This window comes from Protopterus annectens, chromosome 1.part0, assembly GCF_019279795.1.
Source record: "Protopterus annectens isolate FY-2018-M chromosome 1.part0, PAN1.0, whole genome shotgun sequence".
Lineage (NCBI taxonomy): Eukaryota > Metazoa > Chordata > Ceratodontiformes > Protopteridae > Protopterus > Protopterus annectens.
This window is the reverse complement of record NC_056725.1, coordinates 824265191-824292371: the sequence shown is the minus strand read 5'-3', so window position 1 is coordinate 824292371 and position 27181 is coordinate 824265191. Positions and strand designations below refer to the sequence as shown.

Below are 27181 nucleotides of genomic sequence, written 5' to 3'. Positions count from 1 at the left end.
GTGTGCATATTATTTTCTTCTTTACTTTTGCAATGATCATAAAAGACTTAGATTTACTTTAAAGCTATTATTTTAAATTTTACAGCAAAAACACTTCCATCCGATTGCTAAACAAAACACCACGCACACACACTGAAAACAGACTTAACCGGAGCACATTTACTAAAAGTGCATTTAACAAGCCATTAAACTACAACAGACATGCTGGGATTCATAGTCAGATAGCATATACTTAAGCACTAATTAACGTCTAAGTGAAGGGTGCAGGGATTTAAAGACAATATGTAATGATCTGCTAACAGACTGGGACAGCCCAGCGGATGCGAGTGTCCCTTTTCAGGGGCAGATCAGCAGCACTCTGTGGTGAAGTGACTTGGTCAGTCACAGTGTAGACAAAGGCTGAAGGAATCCAATCCAGCACTACAGCTCATAGCCTTAGTTATCTGCATTAAGTCCCACACAAACACTGCTGTAAGATTGTATTTTACATGTATGTGCTTGCTAAATTAAAAATGTATGCAGAGTTAAAATATTAACATTAAACTCAACACTTCATGATCTCCAGTTTATTCACAACCAGATAATAAATGCACTGTCAGCAGTCAACAAAACAAGGAAATCAAGGATTGTACCCGAGGACATGTCTCATATAATGATACTCCTTGTATACTACAAAATTGATTCCTTCATTTACACCATAATTATTGTTATGCAGAAACCAAGTAATTCTCTACATAATATAGACACACACATGACCATTATATAGAGCCCCCTGTATGACTGTACACTTCAGATGTCAGTGATCAAATAAAAGACCAAATATATGAAATAAGAATCAAGATATGTATTTCAGCTCACATGTAGGGCAACCCACTGCACTCCCACATACTGCAAATGTCTTTAAGAGCCAAAGACACAAAATCAGGAACATGTTTTAAATAGTGCTCTTATGTTCTTTTATTTATTTTTATTTTATTTTACATTTGTTGACCGGGCTAGTCTAACTGGATATATGTCCATTTTCAGTAGAGTCCCGGGGAGAAAAGCTCCACATAAAACAGAAAAAGAAACAGAACATTAAAACTTCAGTTACAGACATTAAAGTTACAGATAGCTTGTCAGACAAAAACAGGTGTTAGAAGGTAATTTAGCATACATGATGGAATACAGTATAACAAACATGAGTTAAGATAACTTTTTTTTTTTTGTAAACATTGTGTGAAGAAAGTATTCAGAAGGATTTGGGAGATTCCCAGCTCAAGGTTAAGAGTAAGGAACATGAGACCAGACTAGTTAAAAACACGATTGGGAGAGTTAGTGGAGGGGGAGAAACTCATGAAAGAGACAGAGATGTCCATTCTGTCTGTGGTCTGCTGGAAAATGGACATATATCCAGTTAGACTAGCCCGGTCAACAAATGTAAAATAAAATGAAAATACAAATAAAAGAACATAAGAGCACTATAATTATGGTGTTATGCTTTAGAAAGCTGCTAATATAATTGTGTTTACACTATTAAGTATTTTCTCAAGGATATGAAACCTGAAACTCACATTTGTTACACACTGCATTCTACAACACTTAGCCAAAAAAAATAAAATCACAAATTTTATGAGAAGCAGACCACAGATATGAGGCAAATTTAAGGAAAAGTTTAGAACTATGTCTTCTGCATGCACGAGTGCATGCAGACAGACAGACACACACACACACACACACACACACACACACAGATGTGACCATCAGTTATAGCCACTCGCATGACCATATACTTCAGATATCTGCTCGAGATCAAGTAAAACAAATACATACATGCTGGCCCAGAAATGTGTCTTAGTTCAGTGCTGTTAGGACCATACAGTGCAACTCACTGCAACTGCCCTCTGCCCTCTCAACCTCTTAGGTCACGAATTTTAGACAAAGACCCAAAATTAGGAACAGATTTTAAATATTTCTTACATACTCAAAGTTGTTACAAAAGGCTTTGTTTTAGCAAACATTATATTTTTTAATGATATTTTATGAAGTCTTAAGCTCACATGCTTGTCATTATTTATAGTGACTGGAATCCACAACAATTTGGCAGAAAGCCACAAATTTTTACCAGGAACAGCCCAAAATACATCTTTGCTTAAGAATTCTGGACAAGGCCAACATGTCCGGATAAAGGCCCAAAAAGGGACACATTTCAAACATTGTTTTGAATTTTTGTGTCTTTGTTAAAACTGGGTGAACCAACTGAACAAACTGTCCTTTTTCGGGCATGCCTCAGGAGTACTGTCTGGTTAAGCAACTTGCTCAAAGTTGTATAGTAGGGCAAGCAGAGGTGTAAGGAATCAAGGCCTGTAACGTAGACTACAGTAAGCAGTTTTTAAACAGAGCCGCCTTCATTCTGTGCACAATGTGTCACACAACTCTAATTCATTTTAAAAGTTCACAGAACAGCAGGTGTTGCATAGGCACACATTTTCTGACTAATAAGAACCATGAATCTCTAATGTTTGGCATTGCTGACGTTAAGAAATCCTCAGTGCTTTACTAGAAAATCAACAATTTTATAAGGGATGGCAAAAATATGAGGTAAAATCAGAGATTTTCTACAAAAGCAGGGACAGCTGTGAGGCAGAACTTTGCCTTCTGCTCATGTTTACGCTTGTGCACACAGAAATACATACATACACAAGCATGTGTGCGCTTCTCTACTGGCATAAATGAAGACAGCTTTTCATACACATCAGCGCTAGATTCTGCCTCCTTGACTTTTCTGCACTATGGTCAAGTCCATCTAAACTGAAAGTTATTTTCTGTACATTATTACTTAAACACCCACCAACATGCAGTCTACATCCAAGTATCATCCATGATGTTGAACATTCATGTTTTTTTTTTTTTTTTTTTTTAATTTATTGGTGTTTGGTGTATACAGCAAAAAGGTGGGGAATGGAGATTGATGTCTGACATACCTGTAAAAGAAATGAAGGCCAAATGTTTTTATCAGAGGCATGTAGGGCAGTCAATAACCCCTTCCTTTTATGTTCCAACCAGATGTTATGTCCATCCTCTAAGTGGCCTGTCCTACTGCGCACAAACACACGCACACGAAATGCACAATACTGTTACTTACCATCTCCACACATTGAAGCAATGTCTTCAGCACTGCACAGTAAAGTTTTTTTTTTTCTTCTTAAGTCCATGCTAGTGCAGGTGGGGCCACAGCTCTCAACTGTCCAGATTTTCGCAGAATGTCCAGATTTTTGCCTGTTTTTGGTCTGTTCCATAGAAAATTTGTAGTTTTCTGGCAAATCATTTAGGATTAAAGTCACTAAATAATGATACACATTTGAGTTTTAGACGTCATATCCTCCAGAAAATGCCTGCTAACACAAAGCCTTTTATTCTATCAACTTTCTAAGTTTATAAAAGCAGTATTTAAAATTTGTTCCTATTTTTGGACCTTTGTCCCCCTGATTACTTTTTGCTTTGTCCAGATGTCTTCTGCAATTTGAAGGTTACCCAGTTCACAAAGAGGGCATATTCTAGATGTTTGAGAAAACGGGGAGAGGTTGGGAGGTAACCATGGGGCACTTTTTTTTTTGTTTGTTTGTTTTTTGATGAATCACCAATGTTTCTGGGGTCTCCCAGCTGGAAATGGACCTTTTTTTTGTTTGTTTTTTGATGAATCACCAATGTTTCTTGGGTCTCCCAGCTGGAACTGGGACCTAACACCTACCTAGTAACCCTTATGCTGGATCCAGCTCTAATTGATGTTCTGCAGTTTACTCAGTAAATGTTTGGGTACTTAAAATTCCTCAAAAGGATAAATTTCCAATTATTTTAAATCCCAAGGTGACAAAATCCTTACGCACTGTGGGAAAAGCATAAAAGGTATGGTGGGTTATTACAATATTATTAAACTGCTATTAATTATTGTGTAAACAATTTTCTTGGTTCTGGCTTTTAGTTGTTCCCTTCAAATACTGACACTTAATTGTACTAGATCTATAACAAAGAAAGAAGGTATATCTTGGAATTTGTGACAAATATGTTATCAACCAATGGAGGCGTATCATGAAATGAGTGACTTATTTTGGATCTGTAAACCAGATTTCACTAATGGCATGTATAGCAATATCCTCCAAGCAAAAGAAAACTTTTAAATAATTAAATTTATTATTCTGACTTTTTGGAAATGAAGTCAATTTCATCTCTGACGTTTCTGGTTTTGCACATTTTTATTTTTGAATATGAAGAGTTGAGGAGGTAGAATTATGCAGCTGTTAGCATTGCTGCCTCATAGCACTTTGTTGTCCAGTTTGGTTCACAGCTGGGATGCTTTCTCTGCTTAGTCTGTACATTCTCCCTGTTTTCTCTAACATCTGAAAGATGTCCTCTGTGAACTGGGTACCCTTCAAATTGTCAGTAAGTGTATGTGCTGTTGTGTGTGTGTTCTGTGATGGGTTAGTGCCCAGTCCAGGCTAGATTCATCATCTTGCATATGCTGTGTACCAGGAAACACTCTGTCTCAGTCTTGACCCTGAATTGGATTAAGTGGATAATTACAGAATAACACTTGGAAAGCTCTTAAAAAAAACAATGACACTACGGTAACAACAAATCCTGATCTGTATGCACTCCCTGGGGAAAGAGGTGGAGCCCAATGAATGCAAAGCGGACTGACAAGCACTGAATATGCCAATATTTTATATGATCTTACAAGACAATGTGATTTCCCCCCCATTGTTTCTTTGTGAATTGCTTATCCAGTCTCTCTTCACAATCCTTTCTAACTTCCTCTGATTGATTCTTATAGTTAAACATGCAGTATTTTACATCCTCTACTAATTATTCCTTTCTTAACGGCCCTCTGAATTTCAAGTGCTTATTTTAATTTCAGCAGCAAACTGATCCAGTCTAAGAAAGAAATCGGCTACGTGAGGCAAAATAACATCTGGAAAGCACAAAAATATACCCATGACATTCCCAAAATGGATACTTTCTATATCCTGGCTGCACCTTTACAGGCAGTCCAAGAAAATCATAAACAGGAGGGCAGACACAACATACATTTTGCTCAGTCCTATGCCTCCCTTGATTTTACTTAAATACTTAGAATGAGACAACTCTCACTCTGCAAAAGGGGGACTGAATTGCATGTACTAATGCTCCCCAACACCTATAATCCTGCCTCTGCATTTCCCTTAAGACATTTCAGGTTAAGCGGTCATGTGTCTTCTCTACACAGAAGATATGGAGACAGTAGTGCCAAACTCCAAGAACCTCTCACCCAGTATCTGCTGAAGGACAAAGACCCCTTTCACTGTTCCATGTACAGAATGGAGTCTGTATTGTTCTCCTCCAAGAATTAGGGTTAGAGGGGCAACTGCTAGATGCCATCTCCTTTCTAGTACCAAGGTACAGACATTCTCAGGAAGGCTAAGGAGAGCAATTCCTCCATCATCTGAATGCATTTTTTCCTGTCCCTTGACAATCACCACAATTTGTCATCCCAGGGGGACTGTCTCCATCCTATGTATAACACTGAATTGGCAGCATACTGTGAACAAATGTACACTACTCAGCAAAGCGACAGTTAGAACAAAAGCTCTGCTCCCAACTGTGGCTATTTGTTGTGCAAGAGTGAAAGCAAGATTTCTAACAGTAACATTTTACAGATAACTGAATTCAGCTGTGCAATAAATCATTAGTGTTGCATTTCATGAATACAAACTCTGTAAAAGCGTTTTGTATTTCTCTTTTGGATATTTTATACACTACTGCATTTTTTTAAAAACTTTCATTATGCTCTCACATTTCTTACCATAGTAAAAGAGGTCAGCGTCAAGTTTCAGTTCAGGTGGGTGTTTATTATAGAGGAATTAAAAACAATAAAGATAATGCATATACACATCTCCATTATTTCTTTGTAACTAGTAAACAGAATATTTGTCATCTGGGCTTTAAGGCTTCAGAGTACAAAGGGTTTGATTCATAACTTCTAATTATTGTCTAACAACATTTATTCCAACAGGAAACACAGCCAAACGTTTAATCTTCCTAGAAATCTAATACACAGGATTAAGGCTATAAACAGCTAACAAGGTTCATTCCGAAGCCCTGAGTCTTATTTCCTCAGTCTCCACTTCCCTGCAACTCTGAGAAAGTCACTTAACCAGACAGTGTTCCCAGGATGCCCTAAAAAAGGCATTATACCCAGTGGGTTTACATGGATTAAAACAAACTAATGAAATTCTGTTCCTACAGGGGACAGTCACACTAAGAAATGGTGTAGACAAACCTTGACCAAAGGTCAACAGCAGAATTTCTACAGCAGTTACTTTTTTTTAAACAATAAAAATCATTATTAAATTATCATGTAAGACATAGACAATCTTACATTTATATAAATGGAGATAAACCATACTGACACAATCTCACCTGCAAACATTATACGTTACAAACCATGCCAACACAACTGTAGCCACAAACATTCTATATCACTTATAATATATCCAGTCATTGTCAGTCAGCCATTACATACGCTCATTCAATTCCTGCCTTTTTTTAAATCTCTTTCCTCCTCTGGATGTATTGATCCCACACGTCCCAATTTTTCCCATGTAATTTGCTCCTACCCTTTTCTAAAGATCCCAATTCTAGTTGTTTTATCTTTGTTACCATCTTTGCTTCTTCTAGTAAAGTTGGTTTAGACTTTGATTTCCATGTTCTGGTAAGTGTTTTTGGGCAGCCATCAAAATTAGACTCAGCAAGGCATTACTATATCTAGGCAACTCCGATTCTATATCGTAGCTCATAAAATCAGTTCCTTAGTTACACCAATTTGCTTACCCAGCATCTGTAACACAGCAATCTGCAGGGAATATTTAAAGTCTGCTAAGTCATTACACTCCCAGAAAACATGTTCCCAGTGGGTCTTTATTAGAAGAGTGAAGCGACTTAAGAGCAAACCCTCTTTTGTCGACACGTAAAGCCCGAAGTCTGAAAACAGTGAAGTTATAGAACTGCGATTTTTTTCCCCCCAGGAAAAAAAAAAAATCGCTGGGCCATTCTCGGGACTTTGCTGTTTTCTCCACAGTGGTGCAATCTCGGGCGTTGCTATATTTAAGTAGGGGGGTTGTGGGGCGAAGCCCTCCACTTTATTTTGCTTTTTTTTTTTTTTTTTGGAACAGGGATTTTTTTTTTTCCTGGAAAAAAATTTGCTGTTCCGTAACTTAGCTCTTTTCAGACTTCGGGTTTTACATGTTGACAAAAGAGTGCTCGCTGTTAATTCGCTTCACTCTTCTAATATAGACCCGTTCCCAGTTACCTGTCTCTTCCTCATCACACCTCCAACATTTGCTGACTACCTGAGGAACAATTCTTTGGAGTCTACTTGGGGTATAAAAATGCCTATGTAAACACTTCCAAGCAAAGATCCTAAATCGTCTAGACTTTGTTGCGTATTTGGGAGACATACATATATCCCCCCCATTGTTTCTTTGTGAATTGCTTATTCAATCTCGCTTACCAATCATTTCTAACCTCCTCTGATTCTTATAGTTATCATGCAATATTTCATATGTTCTACTAATTATTCCTTTCTTAACGGCAACTTCTGTTTTAGATTCTACTAAAAAGTCTACCAGTGCTGGTCTTTCATTTAGAACCCCCCCCCCCAAATTTCTTTCTCTTTGCCTATACTCCGATATCACTCTTTGATAGGGAAGGCAATCTCTAACCTGGAGTCCAAATAAGTTCTCATTCTATTACCTTTCCCTCTCTAGTTATTCACTTCCAACACCTTGGCTTCTTTGCCAATTTTCTCCAATACATTCCAGCCCCATCTTGCTTACTGTCTGTATCCCTAATTGCAGTCATCCCTACCGACAGAATCTCCTATCTCCATTCCAGTGTTGCATTAGTTCTTAAAATACTTTCTGCTACTTTTTGAATATAATATTCTGTATGATTATTGTTATTCTTCTTAAAGGTGTGCATCCAAAATCCCAGTATCTCCTCGTTTTTTGAACTTCCCCCTGTTTCACTATCTCTTTCCACTTTGAATTATAGTTTTCTGCTTGTGCAATGTATAGGAGCCTTGACTGTGTTTATTTGAAATACCCCTTCAAATCAGGTAATCCCAATCCACCCTGTTCTATTGGAAGAATCCGTTTATCCCACTTGACTCTTGCCATCTTCCCCTCCCAGATAAAATCCTTCAGCTCTTATTAATTGGTATCCACAACTTCTCCTCTGGTTGATAAAAAATATGCCTGACCTGTGTATAAAACTAAGGGGACTAAAAACATTTTAAATGCTTGCATCTTAATATCGATATCCATAAAACAGAGCTTCCATTTTCTCAGTTTTTTTATTATTTTTTGTTTAGTCTCTTCCCACATATCCTCAGTTGACACACCAGCATCATTTTTAATCCATACTAATAAATACTTCATTTTATCATGTCCCCATAAATACAGACATTGCTGAACCAATTAGTGTGTGGGTATATAATTTACCGGTATTACCTTTGTTTTAGCTTCATTAATTTTGTATCCCAAAAAGATTTGAAACTGTCTCAATATGCTCCACAGCACTGTAATGCCCCTTTCGGGTTTTGTCAGGTATAAAATAATGTCATCTACAAACAGAGCCAGCTTTTCTTGACTACCATACCAGTTATATCTTTGAATTTCTGAGTCCCTTACTTTCTTTACCAATGGTTATAAACATAATGCAAATAAAATGGAAACAGGACACCCTGCCTGGTTCCTCTGCAGTCAGTGCTGCACTAAGGGAATGAAACGTATGCACTACAAAATTTACCACGATGAAATAAAGAACATGCATGCATGAATCATGCACCCTCCTTTTCATGGAAAAAATATAGTTCATTAATTTCAACAAGTGAAGCAGAAAGGTCAGTTTTTGTGGTGACATTTAAGATCACCCTAAAAAGAAAATAAAACTTTAGTGGCATACTGCATATCATCATCACAGTGCACTTATTTGGGTTCATTTTGGAACCACATTTGATATACAGAGTTATTTTAATATTTTTAAACTATTCTGCTGCATAATTTTAAAGAACATTCTACTAATAAGACAATCCATTTTTTAACTTCAATAAGACAACAGCATAGCTACTTGGTGGCAGTACTGGGCTAGTCATACTGGTCACATGCTAAAAGATGGAACAGCAATTCCCTCTGGGTTATATAATTATATAAGGCACTACTTCTGTCATAACATGCCAACACAAAATGAAACATAAAACAGGTAAAGTAACCTCTGAGGCTGTTCACTCATTAATACTCTCTGAACATTCCAGTGTTCTTTATGGTTTACAGAGTCTAGCTGTTAAACCCAGTAAAGTCTAAATCTCATGGTGCTGTGCTTACTATCAGTGCAATACAAGCGCTGGTCTTACAGATCCCATAGCTAACATTTCTTCCTGCACAAGATAAGAATTTAATTTCTTGCCAGTTATTAAAAACTGCTTTTCCTTACAAGAACAACCTTAATATTGAAAGTAAGAAAGAAAAAATCAAAATGTCTGACTGCAAAAACACCACAAATGACTTAAAATCATTAAAAGATGGCACCACCCTGACAAACCACTGATCCTTTTGAAAGAAACAGTGGATAGAATCAAGATATACTTCTTCCTTTATTTTTTCTTTGAAGAAAACCTTTAACTTGCCTACGTCTTGCATGAAGCCAGGCATGAATATTTATGTTTTTTATGTGACAACAGTTACATAAAATGGTACCAAAGTGAAGACGGGATGGGGTAGACAAGTTCTTCTAGTAATTTAATGGCATCCAGAAAAGTGCCAGTGTCTACAACTTTTGCTATACTCACATAGTTACAACTGGGTGGCTAAAACTATACCTTTTACTGCAGGCATGTTTCAAAACTTTCTTGAGCATGCAGCAGTGTTTTAAAACAGCATGAAACAAAGGGTCTATGATATACAGTCAACAGCTATATACTTGACACATTTGGTCAAAATCAATGACAGATTAGCAGAAATGATACCTTTAAGTGTAATCCAATACTGTTTCCATTTTCTTCGTGGGACCAGTTCAAGTTTTCTCTCTTTCTGCAGAGTAATCAGAGGTTTAAACTGCAGCCATCCTGCCTTACGGACTACCCCTTGCTCTTTTTCAAACAGTAAATCCAAGTGCTCTACAGAGATAAAGGAGTCACTGCTGGACTCTTCCGTTTCTGTGGACCTTTCTGTTTGTTCTACATTAGCATGACCCATTTCCAATTCTTGCATAAAATTTTCATAAATGTTCTGCCGCACAGTATCACTGCTGATTGCATTGCTGGATTCACTTCTTAAAGGCAGCGTGTGTGAAGAACCAGATGTCAAGAAAGAGCTGGATTGTTGAGATGGAGAACAAGTATCCACAGTGAGGCCATCAACTCCACTATCGAAGCAGTCACTGAAATCCTTTGATCTGGGCTCCTGTGTATAACAAAAGCAAAGTTAGCCAGAAAAAAAGACAACAGTAACTTTAAAACATGGCACAGATCTTAAAACACATAATGCTCATTACAGCGGTCAGGCTGTCTCATAAACCCATAAACTATTAAAAATTCCTGAGCTGCTCAGGTGTTGGGGTCTTGAACCTGTAATTATCCACTGTATGATGTTCTCTCAACTACTTTCCCCATCAGATGAGGTCATCATTTCCTAATCCATACCTGCCAACATTATTACTCTTGCCTGAACCTTAGACACATCTTTCATAAAATCCCTAATCTCTGAAACAAGGTAGGCCTGTAAAAATAATTTTAATGTCAGTTTCTGAGCCATCCCTCAAATGCCCATGTTCAGTTTTTAGATGGACAAACTTTCGTTTCATACCAAATCTATGACTCTCAGCTGTCTCCCAGTGGCCAGTGTTACATCTGATAAATCTACTAGAACACTCTTAAAGCAATGAGAGGCTGTTACCTGCTTTTAAATGAACACGTTCAGAGGGAAGTAAAACACCTATTTTTAATTATTTCCTTCATAATTTTGCACTTAAACTGACATGTAACTAAAGCTTCTACTTGTGGACTTTTATCTCCACCTTGCGTGTAAGACGTGAGCATAGGAAAAAGCAATAGAATGACACTCCATTAAAGCCTACGGGACTGGTTTTATACCTCTCACTATCTGCATTACGTTTAATATTCTAATTAAAGGCCTCATTCCTCTAAGATTAATTTACCAACTCCACTTTTGATACTAAATACAAATTTCTTGTCAGTTGCTTCTACAAAACATTTAAGCAGCAGAACAAAAACAATCTTAGACATGAAATGGTAAGTAATGTTAAATGGGTCTCCTTCCTCATCATGATTACAATATGGAAAGAAAATTATAGGTTTTCAGGTTCCACTCTGTTTCCTTAGTATGCATTTTGAAAATATGCTGCAAATCACACATGCCCAGATATGTACAAATGTAAATATATTTCCTGGGGCAAACGAAGCACATGCAGAACTTTAAAGGACATGAACAAGTGAAAGTCAAATCACATGTAAATGTCGTATATTAGTGAGTATGATAAGAGGAATGTATTTTTCTGACCAAGTTAATCTGCCCTTTCTGGATGCCTGTGTCTGCATAAGTATGGAGCAATATGAAACGCAAAAACTGGGATACAAATGGCAACAGTGGAATTAGTTTTAGACAAAAGGGTGGGGAGAGGATACCAGATGCACAGTCTTTGAAGAGTTTTGAAAAACATGCAGCTACCACAGCAACAGCATGGTAAAATATTTCTAGAAGTGAGACAATGGGCCTATTCAACACTGTGCATTAATGGAGAAAAAGAAAACTGAAGCCGTTATCTACCCATCACCTGTGCAAGATGAATATTAACTTCCTGAAAGAAGAAGAAATGAGCTCCTTATTGCGCAAAATGCATATTAACTCGGATGTATGGTATACAGTGTTGTGTGTAGCAAGCTATGCAGCACATGAAAGATAAAAATGCAAAAGAAAACCAGCATCAGCCATTTGAATGTAATCTAAATTCCCTATCAACCTTCACAGATTAAATTAAACATTAGGTCACTCGTTAATTTTATTCTTACATACATGCTCCAAACCCTCTCACATTTCAGGACAGTCTTCTGCTACAGTTAGATTACAGAACACCTTCCGACTGCAAACCACAAGTTTATTCAGGGACCTCAACTTTTTGCTGCTGAAATGGTAGCCATAGAAACATGAAGTTCCTGGCATGTGCTGTGACAATTTGCACAAAACACTGTGGGACTAAACAAGCTTATGCATCACCTCAGCTATAGGTTACCATTCTCATATCCCTGTTTTAGAATAAGGATTCTATTCTGATGGCTCTTCCATCTGTATGTACCCCACTAAGAAGTTTGGCTGATGGATGCACATACCTGACTGACTGTGGATTATATGCCCCAGAAGGCAGTTTGTTAAATTTCTAATCTCTCAAGCTAGTGTACTTCTTACCTGTACTGAAACAGGAGGCTCCACTTCAAAAATTGCAATATGCTTCATAGCTGAAGTGTTGTTGCTTTGTGCGTACATACAAGGACTTCAGCATTGAAGGAGAAAGCCAAAAAAGGATCTACCTGTGTAAGAAATACAACTCTGCATAAATGTGGCACTATTAGCCCAGCCAAGGAATGGGGACTGCAGCTATTTTCATGTTCTGTAACAATCCAGATCAAAATGTTGAAGTAAGAGAAAAAATTCATTAAGTTACAGTGAAAGCCTTTATAGACTGCAGCTCCACAGCTTCCTGTGTTTTAAAATAGTACTTTGTAACAGCAGTGGCATATCACACTTGTGTTTGATGTATGCCAAGGTATGAGTCTGACAACTGTTACAAAGCAATTCACAAAGTAGTAAGAAGTTACTGACTAAGGTAGTAATGAATGAGTTTGTTAACCTGCCTTCTCATTACAAGTGCATTTTAATCTCTCTGAAATGTTTATTTTAACACCTTAACTAAATTATAACTTGTGACAAGGTAATCAAACCATATTAACAAGTTCATATTTACAACTATACATCGCATATATTGTTACATATCCTATAAACTGGGCAGCATTACATAAATTATTCAATTCCTGCCTTCTCCTAACCTAATTTTTTCTCCAAACCATTTTCTGCACGTATTGCTCCCACAATTTCCATTTTTCTATGTAATTTACTCCTTCCCTTTTTTAAGGATCCCCCTCCTATTCTTTTTTTCCTGGTTACAATAGTCTCTACATCAAGTAAAGTTGGTTTGGATTTTGACTTCCATTTTCTATGTCTATGCAATTCAGATCCTGTATCCCATATATATTTATGTATTTATTTTACATTTCTTCACCGGGATAGTCCGACTGGATACATATCCATTTTTAGTGAAGGCCCGGGGAGAAAAGCTCCAAGATAATAATACACATTGAACATTTAGTAAATGCTAGTTTCAAGCAGATTACAGTCATAAGCAATACCAGCATTTAGCACATATAGTACTTATTATAAAACACTTTACATAACATTATTTTCAAAGTTAAACAAAACATATATATAATAACATACATAACATAACATACCACACACACACACACACACACATATATATATATATATATATATATATATATACACACACACATACATACATACACATATACACACACTCATTTGCCCAGTATTCCCAACAGAGCAATATGTCGGAATGTTTAAAGTCTGCCAACTCATTACCATCCCAAAACATATGTTCCCAGTTATGTCTTTTTTCTTCCCATCACGCCTTCAACATTTCCCATCTACGTGAGGAAATATTCTTTGGACTGCTTGGGGTACAGAGGTATTTAGGCATCCTTCCAGGCATAAATCCTGTCTTTGTGGAATGTACATCTAATCACTCTTCCCAATCTTTTCTGACGACTTCTGATTAATTGCCCTACTAATTATCCCCTATCCCTCTCTCTTTCTCTGCACTCTGATATCAATCCCTAGCCTGAAATTCTTCTTGGTATCTTCTCATTCTATTACAATTCCTTCCCTAATTATTTGTCCCCAATACCGTGGCTCTTTTGCCAGTTTTCTCCAGTAAATTCCAGCCCCTCTTGCCTATTCTCTGTATGTCTAATTGCAGTCAACCCATTGACAGACTCTCCTTTCTCCATTGCTGTGCTGGCTTAGTTCTTAGTATACTTTCTGCTACTTTATGAACAGAATATTCTGCATGACTGTTACTCCCCTTAACGATGTGCATCCAAAATCCCACTCTCTCACCATTTCTTGAATTTCCCCTCCGCTTCATTACCATCCCTTTCTACTATGAACTGTAACTTTCTGCTTGCATTACGTACAAGAACCTTAACTGTGAAGCTGTAAAACATCCCTTCAAATCAGATAATCCTAAACCTCCTTGTTCTGTTGGGAGGATCAACTTATCCCACTTGACCCTTGCCCTCTTCCTCTCCCAAATAAAATCATTCAACTCTTTATTAATTACTGGCCACAACTTCTCTGGTTCATAAAAATATGCCTGACCTGTGTATAAAACTTTTGACTGCTTGTATATTGCTATCCATACCCATTGGCAAACGCTTCCAGTTTCTCAGTTTTTTTTTTACCATCTTTTCTTTAGTCTCTTCCCACAAATCCTTAGCTGCCATAACTGAATTATTTTTAATCCATAAATACTCCATATCATCATGTCACCATAAATATGGGTATTAGTAGACCAATTCATGTGGGGTTACATAAGTTATAGCTATAGCCCTTGTTTTATCTTCACTACTTTCATATCCCCCAAAAAATAGAACTGTCTAACAATACATCAAAACACCGATATGTCATTTTCTGGTTCCATCAAGCACAAAATAATATCTGCAAATAAAGCCAGCTTTTCTTGATCACCATACCAATTATATCGTTGAATTTCTGAGTCCCTTACTTTCTTTGACAGGGGAAAGAGGACTCCCCTGTCTGACTCTTTTATTCAAACATAACTTATCAAAGAAGAACCTTCCCACTTTGACTTTTTGTCTCTGATCCCTCATATATCCTTCAAATTAACCTTATTATTGTATCAGGAAATACAAATGCTTCCATTGCCCTACACACAAAATCCTAGCTTACTATGTTGAATGACTTCTCTGCATCAAAACCCACAAACAAAAGCAGTATTTTCTTACATTCTACTTCCCTCTGGATCATCACTGTTCTATTAATGGTGTCAAATGCTTGCTTCCCTTCCACAAAACCACACTGGTCCGTATCGAACATTTTGGCATCACCTTTGCCATTCTTTTAGCCATGACAAACAAACACTGTAGAATCATGGTTCAGAACTGAAATTGACCTATACGAAGCTGGATCAGATGGTTATTTACAGTCTTTAGGCTCTTGCTACCCCCATAGTGCCTTTTTAGGCAAGGCTCAAAAGACAAACCCACCTCCATAGGTATCACAAGGGATAAGAAACTAAGAGTAATGCTACTCAACGCCAGAAGTCTAAACCTCAAGATGCCTTTTCGAAACTCTCCTTAGCATGGAGAACATCAATATCTGTGCAGTAACAGAAACCTGGTTCAGGGCTCCCGAGAGCACCCCAGCACTACCAGGTTATACCTCATACCATACTTTTCGGCCCCAAAACTTGGACCGAACCACAAAAGGAGGGGGAGTATCGATATTCATCAAAGATACCCACACCTCCAGGTTGGTGGCAAAGCACAAAGCATCAGAGACTATCCATGTGCAACTAACAGTGGGTAAAACTGCCTTCCAGTTTATAGCCTGCTACAGACCACCCTCCCAAACCCAGGAACCCCACTCGGCCTTCCTGAGAACACTGGAAAATATGAAGGTCTCTCCATCTTCATCTTGAGAAAGCCCGTCATAGTACGGGTGAAAGCGCTTGATTCACGTTATTTTCTAACTTGGATGTAGACTGTGTTTTACTTCTTTGTCTGTTCGTGCAGTTTTGGTGTGTTGGATATCACAATTAAAAGACTTGTACACTATATTTGGAAGCATTTATCCCGGTGAGAAGAGTTTATTGGATTTCAGTGCTCCTGCTTTTTGCTCTCAGCTGTTTGGGACTTAGTTCATTTTCTTGTTCCCTCCAAACACCATTATATTGGGTGACTTCAACTACCCAAACATAGACTGGGAGCATTACTCTAGCTCCAACACCCTAGCCCAAAGGTTCCTAGAATTTATAAACTCAAATGCTATGGAACAACTTGTTACCACTCCCACAAGAGGGGAAAACATACTGGACCTGATCATCACTAACATGGGGACTCTATGCTCCAGACCAGAAGTGTATCCCTCACTGGTAAGATCAGACCATAAACTAATCTCACTGGATATTCACATCCCGACCCCACCCCCTGCCCAGAAAACCACAGTGAAAAACTTCTCTAAAGCAAATTTCACACTCCTCAAAACCGAGGTGGAATCCTTCAAAGCCCCCGGGCCTGTGGAAAATACGGCCCAGACCACAGAATCCTTTATAAACGCATTCTATGAACACCTTCAGGAATGCATGGATCATCGATCCTAAATAAAACCAAGACCCAATCCTCCAAAGGCAGACATCCTGTCTGGTGGACCCCAGCCATAAACAAACTATACAATAGAAAGAGGAAGCTACTAAATGATAGAGCAAAATCCCAAAAAGGGAAGGCATCACTGATCAGTATTAGCAAAAAACTACGGGCACTCATAAAATTGTCTAAGGCCAGCTTCGAGAGAAAAATTGCACAGGACACTAAGGATAATCACAAGGCTTTCTTTAGTTATGTTAGGAACCTGGGTGGTAATTCCCAGATATGCTCAGAATGAGTCCAAAATGACAAAAAATACACTGAACCCACAGACATTGCCAACATTCTAGCTGACAGGTTCAGCGCAAACTCCCCCCCCCCCCCCCAAAAGGGCAAATATCTATCCCAGCAGAGTGCTGCCCCCCTGACATCTCAGATGCTCAGGTAAGAGCCGCCCTCTCCAAAGCAAAGAACACAGCATCAATGGGACCAGACAGTGTCCCGGGCTGCGTCCTACATGAACTCCAAGAGCAGCTAAACCCAAACATAAAACTACTGTTCAATCTCAGCCTTACTACAGGATATGTGCCCAAAGAGTGGCGCACAGCAACAGTGGTCCCTCTCCATAAAGGTGGTGCCTCAACGGATCCTGGAAACTATCGCCCCATAAGCCTGACTAGCTTGGTCTGCAAAGCTATGGAAAGGATCATCATGGACCTCATAAATAAAGATATTGGGGACCTACAGACACTGGATCCTACCCAGTTCGGCTTTGTTAAGGGCAGATCCTGCCTCTTAAACCTGGTTGATTTCTTTGAAACAGTTACCAAGGCCATTGACGAGGGGAAGGTGGTCCACACAGCCTACCTGGACCTCGCAAAAGCCTTCGATACAATACCCCACTCGGGCATTATAGATAAGCTCACCAGCTTAAATATAAACCCCTATGTCACTAGATGGATTGCAAACTGGCTCAAGGACAGAACCCACATGGTTAGAATTGCTGGAGCCATGTCAGACTCCAAACCAGTTACAAGTGGTGTCCCACAAGGCTCAGTCCTGGGACCTCTCTTGTTCGGTATATATTTCTCGGAGGTACAGGCCAACACGGAAGGACTGTGGCTGACCAAGTTCGCAGATGACTGCAAACTGGGCGCCATAATCGACTCTCCAGCCGACACAAGCATCCTCCAAAAGGGCCTCATAGAAACAGACAACTGGTGCCAGAGCCATGGCCTCAAGCTAAACGCCAGAAAGTGTATAGTCATCCCCTTTGGCAAAAACAAAGTGCCCACAAATTACCACATAGGTGGTAATCCATTAAGTACAGAAGAAGTAATTAGGGATCTGGGGACCCAAGTTGATAGCAATCTCTCATTTGACAACCACGTGGCCAAAGTGGTTAGAAAAACATTTTATATAGCCCACCTAATCATGAAGGGATTCACATCTAGCTCGGGGAGGTCATCGTGCCTCTTTACTCATCCCTCATCAGGCCCATAATTGAGTACAATGCCCCTTTTGGGATGTACCTTACCAGACACCTGCAGCAACTGGAAAGACCCCAAAAGTACCTCACCAAGAGGATCAAAGGGCTCAAACAGATGCCATATGCTGCCCGGTTAAAGAAACTCCAGCTCTACTCAGTGGCATACCGCCTGTTCAGAGGCGATCTGTGCCTGACATATAAAGCCATGTCCAACCCGGAATTAATGGACATGCTGCACCTCAGAAAATCCAAATCCCATCGAGCTACGCGCTTGAGAGACTTGAACCTCAGCACTGAAATAAATAGGACATGCTGGAGGGACAGGTTCATAACCCAGAGGCTCCCTTCACTCTGGAATAAAATCCCAGTCCAGGTTAGGCAGAGTCCCTCACTGACTCTTCAAGAGGAATCTTGATGAGTGGATGGGAGATCGTAGGTTTACCCCGGGTATCACTTTTGTGTCACTGTTAGACAGAGGCACAGTATACTAACCTCGGAAAAGGGCATAGCAAAATAAATTTAAAATGGGTGGCGAAAGCCAAACACATTCTGGCTAGGCTTATAAATGCCCTAGGGCAGATAGCCTAGTATGAACCTATGAACAGCCACCACATCTGTTTTCCAGGATATTAGTGCTTCCCCTCCTTTTAAAATACTGTAAAAACCTTCTAGACCTTTATCCGGAATGCATAATGGTTGGCATGGTTAACGCATTTACCTTACAAACACAAGGTGCAGGGTTTGATTCCCACATGAGGTAACTGGCTAAACTTAAAATTGCCCCTAGGGGCAGTTGGTAGAGTACTAATCTATGAACAGAATACCACCCGTTCCTGGAGACTTTCCTGTAGATTGGTTGTACATTACTTTTTTTCTGTCATCTCCTCCTATACTGTTAGTTTCTGAGCCTCATCTACCTCTAAACTTGGCATATTTAAGTCTTTCATAAATATTTCCATTTATGCTATTTCTTGATTTCCTCACTTCTCTGCTTTATACAAAACTTATTAAAATTTCCAAAATATCTCCAGTACCTCTACAAGATCTCTGGTTATTTTTTTTGTTATATGCTCCCTAAGTTTGGCAACAGTAAAACAAAGTCCATCCTTGTCCATTTTCAAGCACAACTTAGATCTATGGATGAGAAACAAAAAATTACCTCAGGACTGTCCCCATAGTACTAATAGACAGATGCAGCACTAAAATGCTTTATCCAATGCATGGAGTGCCCTCAAATTATCTATGGTATGATTTCAGTTATTCTCATTAGGGATAATACACAATTATCAAACCATGAGATGGGTAAGGGCAATTTATAACCAAATAGGATAGGCAGTTTTCAGCACAAAAGAGGAAACTGGCTAGGCTTAAAATGTTCTGAAAGGCAGCTAGCCTAGTACTTACCTACGACTCATGAACATCCCTTTCTACTTACCATTGCCTAAGTCATTGTGACGAAAGTGTTTGTGCTCCATAGTTTTTATCAAAAACAGTTGCTCAACAGTCTCTCTTACTTTGTCTTTTCCCAGTTAGGGGTCGCCACAGCGGAACTCTGGTCTGCTAATGATTGGCAGTAGATTTTTATGGTGCCGACTTGCCAGCCCGATGCCCAACCTTCAGCGAAGGCATGCCCATTCACGTATGTCTTTTGGAGGCCACTCGACCGCGGGGAGGACATGCAGACTCCACACAGAAGGCACTCCAGACGAGAGTTGAACAGGAGAACCTCTTGCTGTGAGGCAACAAAAGTCCCTCTCTAAACATGGATATTATTGCATCTCCTCTTGTTCTGTGTGGTTCCCCTTATTTTGTAATAGCCCCTGTAAATAATTTTTATTGCTTCTTAACCAGATCTCTTTTTATTCTATTTCTACCCCTATTTTTAAACTTCTCTTTCATTTTATCCAGCTCACCAGCTATAATGTTTAGAGTACTTTCTGTCTTCCCTAATAACTCCTGGAAAATTTCCACTACCCATTCCTTAAGTTCCTCTCTTTTTAACAGGTATGTGGGGAAGCGCCAGTGTCTCACCTTTACTTCATTACCCGGCATTTTTATCTTGGCAATTACTGACACCTGATCTGAAACGGTTATTGAATGTGTATCAAAGTTTTCAATTAAAACGACATATTCCTGTGAAATATAATTTCTATCAAGTCTAGCCCAGTCATTGTACCTTGGGGGATAACTGCAAGTTCTCTCAGAGTTCCTGCTACTGAATAAGTGGTCTTTCAGAACAAACAGTTTCATAAATTTCTTTTGAAATCTACACTCTTTTGTAATATTTTCCCTTCTTGATTCCCCAGATAAATCCTGATTGTTGCAAATCAAATTCTAGTCCCCACCTATAATTAATATTCCCTTCTGAAGGCAAATTATTTCTCCCAAAATGTAAGCTCCAAAATAGTTTTAGGTGGAAACAAAAAACATGCCACTGTAATCCTCATCCCTTGTCAGTAGCCCCTTACTACTACAAATCTGCCACTATTTTTTTTTCACTTCTATCACTACTGGAGCTCCCCCAGCAATTAATATATGTACCCCATTTTCCTTTGTCCCTGATATTCTGTAGAGTATCCATCCTGAAATCCTTTCCTTATCAAAATCACATGCTCGGGTCTTTCCAAATGCGTCTCCTGTAGCATTGACATTTGCACCCTACATTTCTTAATGTTGTTGTATCTTTCGGCTTTTCCCGGTTATGGGTCGCCACAGCGGAACTCCGGTCCGCTAATGATTGGAAGTAGATTTTTACGTACCAGGTTGCCAGCCCTGATGCACAACCTTCAACGAACGTACGCCCATTCACGCATGTCTCCACACAGAACACATTTTAGCTGGGAATCGAACAGGACAACGTCTTACTGTGAGGCGACAACGCTACCGCAGCACCACCCTACATTTCTTAATATAATTAAATATTCTTTCCTTTTTCTCTATACCTGTGAGACCTTTCACATTCCAAGATAATATGGAAAGTGTCATCACTATGGAAAGAAGCCATTATTCCCCACCTATTACATACAGCAGCTTTTTAAATGTCTAATTCCAGCTTTTATGATACATGCACACAATAATGTTTGGAAAGTTAATCTTTTATATATTTTTATCATCAACTTTGGAATCTCTGTCACATTTTACAAGACATTTTGTTTTAATAATAAAACCTCAAACAAAAAATAAATCACACCCCAGAACACCCCCCAAAACCTATCTTGAAACGATCCTGAATGTTTAGTCTGTTCTAGGTATCCCAACATGCAGTGCTTGTCTATTAAAATAAATACATCATGCAGGCCTCTCTTCCTAAAGCTCCTGTCACTGCACTGATTTTACATGCATACACTCTGTCTTTCAGTCAGTTAGTTTTAAGTAACATTTCATGCCGTTCAATGACTACTTAAAGCACAAATAGTACAAATGCCACAAACAGACTTTCAAAGTGCTTTTTTACTGCTGTTTCTTTTTAGAATAGCTAACCTGCAGTCTTTTGTGAAGCCCGAATTGTACTGCTTCGGCTCATCTCCCATCCCCTTCACACCTAACATCCCTAGCTGACAAAATGCTAAGGGTAATTTCAGCTGTTACCTGCTATGATTGACTGATCACAGAAGGAGACTTGACTCGTGTACTGTTTCCTTGTTCTAGCCTTTATTTTCTGTATGAGTGGGGGGAAGGACCAGATACCTGTGACATCACAGCAAGGGTGTGCTCTCCCTGGGCCTCCGCTGAAAATGGACCCACGTCCAGTCGGACACTCCCGGTCAACAAATTTAAATAAATAAATAAATAAATAAAGGGTGGGTTTTTACGACAGTTGTGGTGATGTCAGTTTGGGGAGGGAATTAGCCAGAAAACTACCTGTATTCATTGGCCTTGATGACATCAATGAATTGGAGACTGCAGCAACCTTTTCCAGGGCAGGATAAAAGTTTTTTGAAAGTGAAAACATTGCAGTATGGTAAGGCACTGTTCTAGTGGAGGGAAACAGTCAATTTAAAATATTTTAAATGCTGTATTATTGTTTATTCATAACAGGGACTGTAAGTAGGGAGCCAAAGGACAGAGAAGTTGAGCATTTAATAATAGAATTTGGCTGTTGTCCTTTAAGTTGCTGATCAGTGTGCAGCCATCTTGGAAGGCCTTAATCTCCGAAATGTTGAGCATTCATCTTAGAAACAGTGTGTATAAAGGCTGACCTAATTTTCACTGATTAAATTAGAAGTTCCTCATTCATAGTTATCAACTGTCCATGAGATTTTAGGAATATCCCTGATTCTTCCTCCATATTTTGCATTGTCCTACCTAAAATTTGTGATTTTGTGTCATATCACTGCAAATTAATATTACAAAGCCACCACAAATTACAAGTAAACACATAGTCACGTAGTCTTCAGAAAATGCACTGCAATACAAAACCTTTTAAAGTACAGTCCTTTCTAAATTAATTATTTTATGTTTTGCCTCTTATTTCTGAGTGAGGATATTTAGAGCTATGCCCTCATTAGTCACTGTGATGTATACTGAAGTTCACCTGGGTATCCAAAGCAACCCAAATGCAGAATGCTAACTGTAGTAGGCTTCATCATGTTGTCACCAAGTGTTAGCCAAGTGTTCCATCAAGTGTAGAACTTCCATAGCGTATCTTGCAGTGTGTCAACTTTTCAAGCATGATAAAGACCTTTCTGCAGAATGAAGTAACTCTCCTTGCAAGAAGCTTAGGTTCGCCTTGGCTACAGTGTCAGCATCAGAGTATGCTTCTTACTGTTTGATATTTTTCTCTTAAGCATCTTTTTTGGCATGACTTTATCCTCGGACAGTAAGCATCTGCTACAGTGCTGTGATGGAGAGAAGGTGAAGGACAGTGCGCTGCCACCATAAATAAATTAAATTAATCCCCTTCTGTACAACATGTGTTTTCCTTAGTGGCATATTGACTGCTGCTGTCCAGCTCCACACTTTTTGTTAAAGAAGGCTGTATTGATGGGGTTGGGGCTTAGTATCAGGAGTATAAAATGGGAAGAAGGAAACCATAATCAATATAAAATCGAATCATCATCAGAAGTCTAGTGACGAGGAGCAGAGCACACACATGGATGACAAGGTTGGGAAGAAGTTTGAAAATACACCACACAGAAGCTAAAACACCATGGCTTCTGGGGGGTAGTACCCCCAACCTTATTCAGTTAATTCAACTAGCAAAATCACTTGGCTTCTCCAGTACGTCTTCTGACATGCCTTGGAGGGGATGAACTTAAGGAGACCTCTCACATACTCAAAAAGCTGGCCTACCGTGTGCCCAACCATGCTTCCAAAAACATACAGCCGAGCACCATCTACTAGGAATCAATTCATGCAGAAGTCATAAAACTACCATAACATCTACCTCTTTCAGTAACCAGTGTCTAAAATTATTTACTTATACTGAAAAAATGCTTAAACCTTGGAAGATGATTTCTTTCAATTCTTTTATCCAAAAATTACCAGAATCTATTATTGACTAAACTTGCAATAGCTGACCAACAGCATGCTTCTGTGGAAAATGAATGAATGCAATTTAGACTTTGAAGTTTTCTTAAGCTTTATTCTCATCTCACTTTAAGGTGTGTGTGTGTGTGTGTGTGTGTGTGTGTGTGTGTGTGTGTGTGTGTGTGTGTGTGTGTGTGTGTGTATTTAATTTTTTGGGTGTCCTGAAAATACTGTAGATTAAGATATTCAGCACAGGCTACTTAGGAACAAAAAATACTGACTGTGATGCTAAAAAATTTCAGCATGGACTATTCAGAAAATTAAATAAATAAATAAAAACATTTCAAACCTGTGAAAGCAATGCACTTGAAACTGTAAGAAATAAAACATCCAGACTAAGTAGTCAGCTATTACTTCACTGTATAAAAAGACAAACTAATAACCAGAAAGTTGAAACATTCTGAGTACAGATTCTACATCCATCATTTCGGGTAAAAAGTCAATGTACTTAAAGCCTCTTTTGCATAACTATTACATGTTCTCTCCGAGTGCATAATTTATGTCTATGTATATTTATTGGTGAATAACCAGCCAGAAAATGTCCTACTGAGATCAGCATTCTACCTTGTTTAATGAAAATAAAACAAATATGCAAATAAATAAATAGATACATCTATCTGTAGCTGGTAGAGAGGGGAGAGTTCCACTGCTCCAGCTTACAAAGCTTTTAAAAATAAATGTAATAAAAAATAAATAAATAATGTTATTTAACTTTCAGAAAACAGCACTGCTTAGATGCAACACTTACTGCTAATTTTCAAAAACGTATCATTCAACAACCTTTTAATTACCAAGTAAACCCACTAGGCACAAAGGCCTTTTTCAGGAGTGACCCATGAGCACTGCCTGGTTAAATGTAGGGGCAACAGCTAAAAAGAAAGTATTCATTTCTCAACTCTATAGAAGCAATATACATTTTTTAAGAAGTCAGGTGGGTGGACTGGGATCTAAGAATGTAAGGTCTGAATATAAAGCAAAAACTCCTACATCTCTGAATTTAAGTAAATCACTAGCAAATACTTCAAACAAAGTATGTTTTGGTGAATGAATGAATGTATGTATGGTGGAGGAGGCACAAAAAACAGCGATGTCTTGGCCTATCCCATCAAAAGATCAGAAAAGTGACCAAGATACACTTAATAAAACATTAAAAAGACAGTACAAACCTGGATTAGGCAATACAGGGTATTTCTGTTATCTATTTCACACTGTTAACTACGTGAGCCGGTCCAAGCATCATTTTATGTCATGGCCCAAGCCATGTGGCAAAGGTAGCACAAAATCGAGTCATAAAAAGGCCTGCATGTAATGTAGGAGAGGCACTTGCAAGCAGAAAAATAAATATATAATGGAAACACATTTTACAATGAGCTTTTCTGCAGGCATGACAACATGTACCCAAAGAGTGGCGTACAGCAACAGTGGTCCCTCTCCACAAAGGTGGTACCTCAACGGATCCTGGAAACTATCGCCCCATAAGTCTCACTAGCTTGGTCTGCAAAGCTATGGAAAGGATCATCATGGACCTTATAAATAAAGATATTGGGGACCTACAGACACTGGATCCTACCTAGTTCGGCTTTGTTAAGGGCAGATCCTGCCTCAAACCTGGTTGATTTCTTTGAAACAGTCACCAAGGCCATTGACATGGGGAAGGTGGTCCACACAGCCTACCTGGACCTCGCAAAAGCCTTCGATACAATACCCCACTCGGGCATTATAGATAAGCTCACCAGCTTAAATATAAACCCCTATGTCACTAGATGGGTTGCAAACTGGCTCAAGGACAGAACCCACATGGTTAGTACAGCTGGAGCCATGTCAGACTCCAAACCAGTTACAAGTGGCGTCCCACAAGGCTCAGTCTTGGGACACCTCTTGTTCGGTATATATTTCTCGGAGGTACAGGCCAACATGGAAAGACTGTGGCTGACACAAGCATCCTCCAAAAGGGCCTCATAGAAACAGACAACTGGTACCAGAGCCATGGCCTCAAGCTAAACGCCAAAAAGTGTATAGTCATCCCCTTTGGCAAAAACAAAGTGCCCACAAATTACCACATAGGTGGTAATCCATTAAGTACAGAAGAAGTCATTAGGGACCTGGGGACCCAAGTTGATAGCAATCTCTCATTTGACAACCACGTGGCCAAAGTGGTTAGAAAAACATTTTATATAGCCCACCTAATCATGAAGGGATTCACATCTAGATCAGGGGAGGTCATCGTGCCTCTTTACTCATCCCTCATCAGGCCCATAATTGAGTACAATGCCCCTTTTGGGATGTACCTTACCAGACACCTGCAGCAACTGGAAAGACCCCAAAAGTACCTCACCAAGAGGATCAAGGGGCTCAAACAGATGCCGTATGCTGCCGAGTTAAAGAAACTCCAGCTCTACTCAGTGGCATACCGCCTGCTCAGAGGCGATCTGTGCCTGGCGTATAAAGCCATGTCCAACCCGGAATTAATGGACATGCTGCACCTCAGAAAATCCAAATCCCATCGAGCTACGTGCTCGAGGGACTTAAACCTCAGCACTGAAATAAATAGGACATGCTGGAGGGACAGATTCATAACCCAGAGGCTCCCTTCACTCTGGAATAAAATCCCAGTCCAGGTTAGGCAGAGTCCCTCATTGACTCTCTTCAAGAGGAATCTTGATGAGTGGATGGGAGATCGTAGGTTTACCCCGGGTATCACTTCTGTGTCACTGTTAGACAGAAGCACAGTATACTAACCTCGAAAAAAGGGCATAGCAAAATTAATTTAAAATGGGTGGTGAAAGCCATACACACTCTGGCTAGGCTTATAAATGCCCTAGGGCAGATAGCCTAGTATGAACCTATGAACCTATGAATGCCTACAGTGTAAGTCATAAGATATGCACACAATTGTATCATAACAATATGATCAGTAAATAAGACACGTGTGAATTCTACAAATATTAACAGAAAGTGGCAAACAGGATGATTTAATAATTTATCAGATGAAAAAGAACATAACATGACTGTGAAATGTCTCAAATGGACAGTAGGCTGTAGACATATGGTACACATACAACGGTTTAGTAGGTAATGTCTAGAAGGTTATCAAATGAGTTATAAAGATGGTTTTACTTATTTATTTAGCATTTGTTTACTGGTAAAGTCTGACTGGGATGACTAGCAAACCCCTTTTCAGCAGAGGTCCATGGAGAAATCCTCCTCAGAGACAATTGTATAATTATACTTAAATTTATATACTATACAGAAAACAAAATTATAACTACATTAAGTCTGATACAACAATGTAAGGGTATGATAAAGGGGAAGAAAGCAAACAAAGATAATTAACGCCACATTAAATGTTAAGATGGATTTAAGACACTATATGGATAGAATTTATAAACTTTCTTTTGAGATAGTGTGGTAGGAAGACAGTTTGATTAATAATGGGTAAAACTGATTATGTTAGTGTGTACAGAGGTTAGGCGGAGGACAGACAGCTGATTATTAGTTATGAGATGATGAGCATAAAAGCACCAGAGAAAATAAAGAATGTGGGTAAGATGAGTAAAGAAAAGAAAGGCGGGTGCAATGAAACTAAGTAAGTTAATGGTGGCAGGAACATAACC

General features: G+C 38.9%; 1 protein-coding gene across 4 annotated transcripts in view; it reads right to left on the bottom strand.

Annotated features, from left to right (window-relative positions):
* Positions 1-27181, bottom strand: part of TIAM2 (TIAM Rac1 associated GEF 2) — a 2099243-nt gene that overhangs the window by 862245 nt on the left and 1209817 nt on the right. For all 4 annotated transcript variants that reach the window (XM_044063392.1, XM_044063388.1, XM_044063400.1 and 1 more), the window contains one exon: positions 10040-10475. In XM_044063392.1, coding sequence (XP_043919327.1) covers positions 10040-10475 — 436 coding nt within the window. The remainder of the gene's footprint in view (positions 1-10039; positions 10476-27181) is intronic.